This window comes from Drosophila persimilis, unplaced genomic scaffold (assembly GCF_003286085.1).
Source record: "Drosophila persimilis strain 14011-0111.01,24,50 unplaced genomic scaffold, DperRS2 tig00000735-arrow-arrow-pilon, whole genome shotgun sequence".
Lineage (NCBI taxonomy): Eukaryota > Metazoa > Arthropoda > Insecta > Diptera > Drosophilidae > Drosophila > Drosophila persimilis.
Window position 1 is genome coordinate 618,663 of NW_020825346.1, and position 11,566 is coordinate 630,228.

At 47.9% G+C, this 11,566-nt stretch overlaps 2 protein-coding genes across 2 annotated transcripts; one reads left to right on the forward strand and one right to left on the reverse strand.

The window, feature by feature from the left end:
• Positions 1 to 462: 462 nt before the first annotated feature.
• On the reverse strand, positions 463 to 3,464 carry LOC6599246 (paraneoplastic antigen Ma6E). The gene is made up of 2 exons (XM_026992514.1): positions 3,168 to 3,464; positions 463 to 949 (listed from the first exon to the last, which is right to left on the reverse strand). The coding sequence occupies exon 2, from the start codon at positions 862 to 864 to the stop codon at positions 463 to 465; it is 402 nt and encodes a 133-aa protein (XP_026848315.1). The 5' UTR covers positions 865 to 949; positions 3,168 to 3,464.
• Positions 3,465 to 8,048: 4,584 nt separating this feature from the next.
• Positions 8,049 to 9,883, forward strand: LOC6599247 (sphingomyelin synthase-related 1). Its single transcript, XM_002024268.2, has one exon. The coding sequence runs from the start codon at positions 8,083 to 8,085 to the stop codon at positions 9,772 to 9,774; it is 1,692 nt and encodes a 563-aa protein (XP_002024304.1). The 5' UTR covers positions 8,049 to 8,082; the 3' UTR covers positions 9,775 to 9,883.
• The last annotated feature ends 1,683 nt before the right edge of the window (positions 9,884 to 11,566 follow it).

An 11,566-nucleotide genomic window follows, 5' to 3' on the forward strand; every position in this document is an offset into this window, starting at 1 on the left:
CAGTGTCTTCAAGGCGAGTTACACCGGGAGCCCAAGGAGGCAATCTTGCCTGGCTGCATGCATGCTTGGTGGCTCGGGGGAACGGGAACTGATGGTTGGATGGATGGATGGATGGATGGATGGATGGGTTATGCTCCAAACACTTAAAGGTACACATACGCATGCTATGGTAATTAGGCTGATTTAATTTTGGGCCTAACCAGGTCGGGTCAGACTAGGCTGGGCCCGTTTGCCCGATGGCTGGTTCGCTGCCATCTTGGCCCACCTTCGGCAGAGGCTCTCTCGACTCTTGACTCTTGACTCTTCTTGTTCTTTGACATCGCATGCCCAATTAGCTAATGGATATTGACAGGGACATACGGTGCATACGGGACAAAGGGGGCATAGGGGACACACAGGACACGGTGAAACTTGGCGGGATGGAGGCTATAGGGATGTTGATACCCACATGGGTCGACTGACTCACCTGTCGCCGTGCGATGATTCCCTGTCGCGATCCACATCCCCACCTTGCTCCGGATCCCGGTGTACCACCACCAAGGACGGAGCTGCAACAGCCACTCCTACCTCGGTTGCCGTGGCTCCTCCGTCGGCATCTGCGGCTCCTCCGTGGGCTCCTGCGGTTCCTCCGTCGGCACCTGCGGCTCCATTGTCGCCGCCTGCAGCTCCTCCGTCGGCACCTGCAGCGTCCTCGGCTCCTGCATCTGTTCCAGCGGCTCCGGCGTCTCCGGCGTCTCCGGCGTCTCCGGCGTCACCAGCGGCCCCGTCGCCGGCTCTGAAGCTGCAGCTGGCCACCTGGGCATCCTCGTTGAGGGTCACGGCCACAGAAGTTTCGATCTTCTTGTCCTGATACTTGTCCGACATCCTTCTACTCAACCCCAATAGGTGGCTTCTTCTTGTCTGAGAGTTCGAGTTCCTTGGCAGTTCGCTTTGCGGGCGAGTGAGTTTCCTGCCTGGCCAGGACATAGGACATAGCACGACACATGACAGAAGAGATGGCATGAGATGAGAACAGTCGAACAATTCCCAAAGTGCTGTAATTGTTTTTTAACATGCATACAGCCTCCAGCCTCCCTTTGTGCCGAGGCTCCCACCAAAGACAGGCCCCAAACAGAAAAGCAGAAAAGCTTAAAAACAGAAACCGAGACAGAAGCAAGCGAAAACGAAAAGAAAAAAACAGGGAAAATGTAATGTAAATTAATTGCCGTGTGGCTGGTGGAAAGCGGCTTAGTACTTAGTGCCCCTGCTCCCCTGCTCCCCTGCTCTCCTGCTCCCCCGTTTGAGTTTGGGCCTTTGCCTCCTTTTATTGCTTTTGCGCTAAATTAGCCGCAATATTTGGGAGACCATCGCAGGTGGGAGATGGGAGGTAGGAAACTTTGATAACTTTTCAAGGCAGAATAATGTGGGAGTGTGTGGTAGAGGAACTTTCGACTCGACCTTCTTTTGTTCTGCGTGTCTCCCTGGGTCTGGGTCGGGTCACTGGGGTGTTGGAATCACTCTCTAATTGGGTGTGAAATCAGAACGGTGCCCCCAGGGATACCGGCAATAGAGTTACTGATGGCTAATGGAATCAGGCCCAAATCGGCATAAGAGTCGGCTCTCATTGCCCTTACAATTCGTATGCAACTCAGTTTTCCATTAAATGAAATTAAGCTGAAACGGTTTTTTATTTACATATGAAAAGATATGCAGTTATAGGATTTGTCAGCCGAGTGCCTTGCCAATGAAATGCATTATAAAAAATTGCACTCGCACTAACTGAATCAGATGCTTATCAGCTGCAATTAATGTACAGATAGGGCTGTTAAAAGGCTCAGCCATCCCCAAATATTTGGCCCTTTGGCCCATCCATGGCCAAGTGCTAAGCTGCTGACGAGGGCGGACAGGCGGGGATTAAATCAGCACAGAACAGAACAGAACAGAGCAGGGCCGACAATTGATCAATTGCAGGAGATTAGCGCCACCACCGCCACCGTCCATGTGTCACCTCGACGAAATGCAAGTAATTAAAAAATAATACAATTTTAATGGCCAGACCGACGGACCAAGAATCGCAACTCATTTATGTTCCTGTCTGTTAGCGGGCTAACAGGCTGATGTCCGATGGCTGATGGCTGAAAGTGGCAGCGATTAGATTAGAGTGTGGAAGCAGTTAGTCATGGTCGCTAATGAACTACTTTTGGCCGTAATTGGCCAAACAATGCCCGCCCGCCAGCCAGCCAGCCAGCCAGCCAGCCGATAAATAGGCAACACTTGATGGACGCAATGTGGATCTGCACATGGCTGGCTGGCTGCCACCTCAAAGCCCCCTGACCACAGACACTGACAGAGATATATGGAAGTAGCATGGGGCTGGGGGTTGAAAATATAAATGAAAATTTTCACAGCATTTGCATATGAATGATTCACACGGGCCATGCATAACAAAGGTCTGCGCGGGATGGCTGGTCTGCGACTGTTTGCCCCATAATAAATAAAGGATGAACGGAGTCCAGCCTCCTTCCATCTGCCTGTGGTGCCGAAAAAGGTGCCATGGCGGAAAGGAAGCAGGAAAACAGCAGCAGCAGGTCCTTTCTTACACCGGGGAAATAGTAGCAAAACATTGTCGCTACAACCACGGCACCCCCCCCCCCATTACCCTGTCCAACACCCCTACACCCCTACACCCCCCCACACCCCACACATGCTCATCAAATATGAAAAGGCAACGAAAATTAACCCGAAAAGAACGGGAAAACCAGAAAAAAGAAGTGAGAGAACAAGGAAAACCAAGAAAAGCGAAGCCAAACCCGAACCCAAATGGAATGAAATTTTTTGCCTAGGTCAGCATAAGCGGCAATCGCTTCGAAAGCACAAAAAAGAGATGGCTTTATAATAGATATGTATAAAGCAGGGGACGGAACGGAACGGAACGGACTGGACTGGACTGGACTGGCGGAGCCCCAAGGCCTCGAAGAGATACCTGACCTCTGGCCTCTGGCCTGAGCCCCTGCTCGATTTCCACATTCTTAAAGTTTCATTGTTTTTTTTTGTTGTTGTTCGTTCTTTTTTTTTTTTGTTCTTTGTTTCAGTCAAAAACCATAAAGTTTTCTCAGCACGCACGCACTTTCAAACAATAAAAAAAATATGCCAAAAAAAGTTACAGTGTACAGAACATGATTCCAAACCTCTTAGTCGGTGGATTTGTTTGGGCACTTGTCAATATTCTTCGATCTGCGATCTTCGTTCGTCGCGATTTCTCCGCTGTTGGACTCGGTCCGATATCGATACAGACGGGTTTCTTTTCAATGACGTTGTCGTTGTCGTTGTCGTTGTCGTTGGCGTTGGCGTTGGCTTTTGGCGGCTGCCTCACTGGGACTCTGAATCTGAACGTGGAACTCCGGTGGTTGCTGGCGAATGCTTGTTGGTTGCTGATGATATTGTTGCCTCGCTGGGTGCTGTTCGGTTTACGGCAAACGTAACCGACAAGTGCTGAACAGGAACTGAAGTCTCTGGGCTGGAGGACGCGTTATTTTAAATCGACCACGGCTCTGTGTGCTGTACCGACGTACCGACTGTTGCTTCCCCGCGTCGCTGCCAGCTGTTGAATCGAGTCGCCTCTCCGAACTGTTGGCGCACCGCCGTCGTCGCTCCGAAAGCTTTTCGGAGAAAGCTCTGCCAAGGGCATCTACAGCACGCTGTTAGCGCACTGTTAGGGCTCTGTTAGGGGCTCTGACGGACCCCTAGCGTCTCACGGAATCAACCCCTCAACATCCTCAACATCCTCAACACCCTCATCCTCCCCAATGCTGATGTGCCTTTGCATCTAATCCCCAAGTCTCACAACATGCCTTTTGTGTGCTACAATCGTAATCGTTTGATATTTTAAATAACTGAAATTATAACATTTAAGATACACTATCCTGCAATCCGGCATATGTTGTGCTATGCATTTTCACCCAAGAATAATTACAAGTATTTTCTTGAATTACGCACATATTTTATTTCAAATGTTATTCCTCGAATAATTCTAGGAGGGCAGAGCTCTCAAGGAGAGTCCAGTACAAATGATGTTTCCCCGATGCATATTCTATGACGTTTTCCCAGGAAAACGGCATTGCAATTCAATAAATTTATGTTCTACGAAAATGTGTGTCTTTTTACTCAGTTGCAGAGTCTCTGTTCAATGGACATTGAAGATGGTGGATTGGATTGGAACATTAATCCAATTTGCGTTCTTTCCAATCCACTTTTCCATCTGAGAAGCACTGCTTTTGCAGGGATTTTCCAGTTACAAAAGGGGTAATGAAGCCAATCGCACTGAATCCAACCTTGAACTTGACACACTGGGCGGCACACTTGTTTCCTTGGTTCTTTGGCCCTTGTTAAAGAACTTCCTGCTGGCAGGCAGTCGGCCTCCTCTGAAGCGTCACATGACCAACAAGTGGAGTGGCAAGGAAAAAAGGCAGCAGCCGACCCAAAAAAGGACACTGAAGGGCAGACAGTTGCATGCGAGACGGGGAAAGTAATTACACAGCCCACGGGCCAGCCCAGTCCTCTCCTCTCCTCTCCTTTCCACTCCAGTCCCCCCTGGCGTCAGTTACCTGTGCACAAGCCACGGCTTTAACTGGAAAACCTTGGAGAATCTGTCAAAGCGAAGGCTTTAAAGTGGCGCCCGAGGACGCTCTTTGGAATCACCTGAAATTCATACCAGAATGAGGTGCAGCCTTGGGGGGGGGGGTAGAGGTTCTGCTAAACAAACGAGATTTTGTATGCCACGGCCCCTTTGGCGTTGCCAAGGAAGCCATTTCAATCGGATCTGCCTTGAGACTGCCATTTCTAACCAAGTGCAATACAAAAGAAGCACAAAAGGAGCAGCGGTCGCCGAGGGGTGCCAGCATTTGGGTGCAGCTGGAGATAGGTCTTTGGGTCTGGCTCTCTGGCTCCATGGCTGCATGGCTCCATGGCTCTGTGGCGCTCCTTTGTCCGGGATCTGGCTGCCATGGTGGCTGCGTATGCTTGATAATTCCGCTTGCAGTGTTGTGAGGTCTAGTGCCATAAATATTTTGGCTGGCAATAAATCATCATCATTGACAACGGCCGCTGCTACGCCTCAGTCTCCGTCTCCGTCCCTCAACGTCACCGGCTGCGGATACGGCTACTCGACCTCGTCCACCTCTTAGAACTCCGGCCGAACGGCGTTAAAAGTGAAAACACATAAACGTTGATGCCTTCCATTGTACTTACTCGATTTATACCCTCACAGAAGGTACTTCCAGTTTGACCAGACACTTGCAGTCCCTCTTCTGTTTCGTTTTGTAAAACCGGAAACAATGGATCTGCATGGGTACGAAAAGCCCCGGACCCGTAAGCCAATCTTCTTTTTCTGGCTTTACAAGGCGCTGGTGCTGGCGGAACCACCTAGCATGTCCGTATTCGTGTCCGTGTCTGTGTCCGGCACTGGAACATCTCCACTCCAGCTGCTGCTGCGTTATGGTCGTGGTCGTTAAGCTCTTACGTTACTTTGTTTCCCTTCTTTGTCACGAGTTTATGTAGTTCCTACCCCTTCCACTTCTCCACACTGCTTCACACTCATTTGAACTCATCTCAGTCTCGTACCTATTCATGAGAGTGTCCCCGCATTCGCCTCTAAATGCTGAACGGATTGGGGATGGCACTGGCTGGCATTAGGACCCTCATGACAACACATCGCAACAAAGTTGAAAGCAGCACTTCTCTCAGCTGGTAAAGAGATTTCTTTCCAATAACAACAAATAATTTACCATACGCTGTAATCATTAAAACGGCAACACTGGTACCTACCATATAGTCCTGCGAGGATACGTCCAGGTAAGGCCAGGCACCAATGCAAAGCTACTCGCTGACCCAGCATTCGGTTGGGCAATAGCCAATGCATAAATTGAGTATTTTTTTGCTTCTACATCATTTCTAATGGGGCAGCTCTCTCTATTACCGAATGCTGTCAAGGGAATTGCTTTGGCTCATCTTTGAGACCAGCAGTAGATCGGATCTCTTTGCGATGCTTTTGCCATCGTCTGCATAACTACGGACCCTCCCAGCCCAGGTTGCTATTTGCACCACCCCCTTGCCTGTTTTTCCAGCTATGTTTTTCAAGTTGTTTTCCAGCAGCCCAGGGACTCGTGGACATAATTAGGCCTGCTGATGAACGATGCTTTCGTTTTCCCCCGCAGATCTTTTACTTAAAGTTCAAAGATAATACTAGTCTGGTATCGGACAAACCGAAAAAAATCCCTACTTCCATTCAGGCTTATCTTGGAATTAATTCTAGTCAATGGCTAGGAGGCCTTAAGGCGCTTCTGAAAACTAAATGACATTTCTGTTGAGTATAGCAAATTTTCCATAGGTCTGTGAAAAATCACAGCTTCAGATGTCACAGAAGCAGTACATCTGGAATCTAATGGAATAGGATGTGGTTGATATACACAAGTGGATTTGCGTCGCTCCGTTGAGGTGTACTGTCGTCAATATTTTCTGTCGAAGCGTAGATACAAAACGCATGAGCGTGGGGGAGGCGAGCGTGGGAGAGCGAACGCCAGATTCAACAAGGCCTGATGCAATCGCATGTCAAGTTCCATTATCTGCATCTGTATCTGTCCCTGCCTTGTGCCTGCACTCGTACGTATACGTGATGCCCTTTCAATTTGTCGCTGCTGTTGTTTTACCCTTTGTCTCTCTCTCTCTCTCTCTCAGCAACAGAAACCTATTTACACTTGTTGTCGCATGCATTAATTGGTCATAGCAGCGGCAAATAAAGTAAAAAAGGATGGAGACCGGCCAGCGTGTGGGACGGTGGTGCGTCAATCCATCGTGTGCAATGTGGGGGAGGCTGCGCTGCGAAGGGTTATCCGTCGAGATGGTTATTTATAGCTCTCTAATTGAGTGAAAGACAGTTGAAAAGTGTTGACACCATGCCCTACGCTATGCCTTCCGATACACAGCTCCAAAGTGTCCCTGAACTGTTGCCAAAACTGTCCAAAACTTTCCCAGCAGGGGAAAAGGGAATGTTGCACTTGAAGACAGCAGAGATTTAAGCATTTAAGAGAGACCCCCAAACCCCCATTTTGATGGTATTTTGCATACAATTCCAATTCAATAATTAAATATTTCATTTCGAATTGGCCAAAGACAGCAAGAATGTCCCATCTCCTTTTATTCTTTTATTCTTTTATTCGAGATATTGCAGGATGTAAGTCATAATTGTAAGTACGCGTATGTCTGTAAGGGCTTTCCCAGAGTCGGTACTCGTATAACGCTCTATTTTATTGTTGTTGTTTTGTTTTTCCATCTGTTGCTCTTGTTTGCGCTACTCCAGCACTTTATTTATTCCGAATTCCCCAAATCCCAGGGCGAGAGTGTGGCACAAAGCACCGGAACAGAGGGGCATGCAGCAGCCCGGAGGGGGGGGTGCTACCGTACCGTGCGAGATACGGATGTACATCTGTCAACTAATATTTTATTTTTTTGCTGGGGCAAGAGTTAAGTTAACAGTTACTCGCTTTGCCGCTTTGCTGCTGTGCTGCTTTCCTTGTTCGCGTTACGATGCAATAAATCATGACCAGGACCAGCAGCAAGGACATCTCAATCCCGCTTACATCCCCTTTTCTCCGACTCACAGAATTCGAGCGTACATATGTATTGTGTGTGTGTGTGTGCATGGAGAGATGGGGGGGGGAGTAGACCAGAGGAACTGGGAGATGGAGTGAGATGCGTATAAATAAATTCAATTTGGCAATACAGAACAGAAACGGGGGCAGGCAAGAGTCGAAAATCAAACCCAAAAATACCATCAACATTTTGCTGGAAAACTGCATTCGCTGATCCCCAGAAAAATGTAAATATTTAAATCTATAGGTAGTACCAGAAACTCCTCCTCCTTGAATGAAACCTCAAATCAAAGCAGTAGGCCCATTTCACTTGCTTTTCATCCACGTACACAAAAAAGTCATAAGTCAATTTTTGTCACACTGACAGAGACTTACAGATTGACAGCAGAGCAACAATTGCAGGACGTGTAATAAGCCCATGGAAACCCTCAAGGAACGAAAAGGGAAAGGTTCAGCAATGGGCGACGGTGAGATTTGTAAGTCAGTAGCAGAGGTGCTAGGCGGGCAGGTCTCGGCCCACGATCAGGACTCGTCGAAACGTATTGACGGCAGAGCCGGGGCAGCAGGGGAAACACCGCAGGATCAGGGCGACACCCCCACCGTGATCAAGACGAAGGAAGACAGCGTCGTCGTGGATGTGGATCCTTGTAAGGCGACTCAATGGGGACTGGACGATGTGGTGAGCTGGGCCAATGGCGAGCACTTCTCCAGGGTTCTAAGCGACTGCTTGCGCGCGGAGTCCATTGACGGACCGGTCCTGCTGTCCCTGACCGAATCGGACATCAGAGAGCTGCGCTACGGGCTCGACTACAAGCTCGCCTTTGGCGAGCTCAAAAAGTTCTGGCTGGCGGTCTGCAAGCTCCAGCAGCTGGTGAAGGTCAGCGGCAGGTCCAAATCGCTGGCGCAGGTCGGGGGGCAGCAGGAGGTGCACTGCCCCAGCGATGGGTCCCGCTGCGAGAGGCATGGGCGCATGGCCAGGACCCACATACCGCCGGAGTACTCGAAGACGGCCTTGAGCCTGGGCTACTCGTTTGTGGTGACCTGGATAGCCTCGTTCGTGATGGTGATTGTGCACGAGCACGTGCCGGATATGGAGCGCTACCCGCCGCTGCCGGACATCTTTCTCGACAATCTTCCGCACATTCCCTGGGCCTTCGACATGTGCGAGATCACCGGCTCGGTGCTGTTCACCTTGTGGGTGCTGGTCCTGATCTTCCACAAGCACCGAATGGTGATGCTGCGGCGCTTCTGCGCGCTGGCCGGCACCGTCTTCCTGCTGCGCTGCGTGACCATGCTGCTCACGTCGCTGAGTGTGCCGGGGACCCATCTGAAGTGCAGCCAAAAGGACTACGCCATCGACAAGGACAGCGTGGACGCGACGAACGCCATGGTCCTGCGCATGGGCCGGGCCTACCGCATCTGGAGCGGACTGGGCATGTCAATACAGGGCGTGCGGACGTGCGGCGACTATATGTTCAGTGGCCACACCGTTGCCCTGACCATGCTCAACTTTTTCATCACGGAGTACACGCCACGCACGCTGTACCACCTGCACACGTTCACCTGGCTGCTGAACATGTTCGGGGTCTTCTTCATACTGGCCGCCCACGAGCACTACTCCATCGATGTCTTCGTGGGCTTCTACATCACGTCGCGCCTGTTCCTCTACTACCACACGCTGGCGAACAACAGATCCCTCATGCAGAGCGACGCCGGCCGGACGCGCATCTGGTTCCCCCTGCTCAGCTACTTCGAGAGCGCCGCAGAGGGCATTGTGCCCAACGAGTTCGATTCGCCCCGCACCCTGTTCCGCCGCCTGAACGGACACTTCTCGAGGGCCAAGCACTACATGAAGATGGGACTGCATCGCTGCTGGCTGGAGGAACATTTCTCCCTCAAGTCATCGATGCTTAGCTTTGGGAGCTCGCAGCAGATCTCTTCCCAGAGTAGTCAGACCACCCAGACGACGAGCAGTACGAGTGACATGGACATGTCGTTGTCTGAGCCAGAAGCCCACAACCAGAGCCACAACGGGATTGTCAGAGGTGTCGGACTTGAGCCCTGCTCCAGGGTCGGCGGGACCTCAGGCCAGACTTCCCAGACTTCTTTTCCGCTGCTGCCGAAAAAGAAGAAGGTGGTGAAGATCTGATTGTGATTTGGGATTTGTATCCTCGAATGTGTACCGCAAACAGCTCTTGAACAGCTTTTCCCCATTGCAACTCCTCTATGGGTGTACATCCATCACTCTCTCCATCATTACTAGTGTCCTTCCAGTGGAATGTCGACTTCTTTTGCCGAAAGATGTCCTGCCACGGCCATAGAGCCGTTGATGATAATCCCCTGAATAAAATCCGATAAAGATAATTTGTATAATATCGAATACTTTGTGATTGCATTTTGTTTAAATGATGAGTGTACATCCATCACCCTCTCCATCATTACTAGTGTCCTTCCAGTGGAATGTCGACTTATTTTGCCGAAAGATGTCCTGCCACGGCCATAGAGCCGTTGATGATAATCCCCTGAATAAAATCCGATAAAGATAATTTGTATTATATCGAATACTTTATATATACTTATTGTTGAATTGAATGTACATAAGTACATGTGTGTGGATGTACATATCTATCTACATAGGAAATGAATGGAATAAAATACACAAGTCAAAGTCCCTTTTTGGAATGCCTAAAAGCTTATGCATATGTACCTATGTACATATATGCAGAAGCTCTCGAATGTTTTACGACTATTGTACATAAAACTAAACCTCAACAATCGACTTTGAGTCAGGAGCCGAAAAAAAGTGGGAATGAAAGAAAAAACACGTGAAATTGTAATTTACTATTAATATTATATTTAATTTTAATAATTTAATTATATATTTAATTTATTTAATCTATAAATTTATAAATTTATTTTTAGTTTATAGTTTTTATATATTTAATATTAATATTTAAACTTAAGATTTTGTCTATTATTGGAATGAATAAACAAATTTCATATTTATATTAAATAGATTTTCTACAAATTTAATAATTTATATTTTATTTGTTTTATATTTTTATTTATTTATTTATTTTTAGGTGTTTTATATGTATGTAGATTAAATATGAGCACATTCAAAAGACTATTTATGTTTCAATCGAAGTGAAATATATTTAATCTTACAATATTTGTACATGTTTAATAACCGAATTAAATTCATTTAAATATGGGTGTGTTTTTATTGACTATGAGAATAAACATAAACTAAGAAAATTGAATGGTAAATTTGAAGCAAAAACAAGATGCACAAATTATTTGACTTCCTGCATTTATTGTTAATCATGATTACATATAATAAACATTTTAGCCAAGGAACCACTTTAGGCCGGGTCTTGGACCACAGTGGCATGGAATCAGCATTGCCTTTTAAGGACATAGAGCTGCCAGGAGCCATGCATGGATGCAGGAAAGAGATAAACAGTGGGTGCACAGTAGGTGCCGAAATATGGTATGGGTTCAGGGAGAGAGCGAGAGATGCATGTTTGGCATTGTAGTCACAGCTTTCTGCTATGTACTGAGCGCCCAATCAGAAAAAGGCGACGCTTATGACACAACAAACTGAATTAATTCCATTCTCTACTCCCCATTAAGGTGGCTCAACGCTGGACAAGAGCACGGCGTAATTTGTACTGTATTCTCACACTTTCATTGCTGTGGAGCTGCCAGAGGATGTGAAAGCATGAGAGAGATAAACAGTGCCAGCTGCATGGCGTTGATAGGAAACCATTGTTCCAGAGGGAGACGCACGTAGGAATCGCCACTTAATGCCCAATCATAGAATTACGTCACGATACGCTTACGTCACAATCTGATCTGATTGCTGTAGGCACAAGTGCAGCCTTTGCCAGAGTTATATTTTCGACACTTTTAATGCTTGATGCCAAAATACCAAAAAT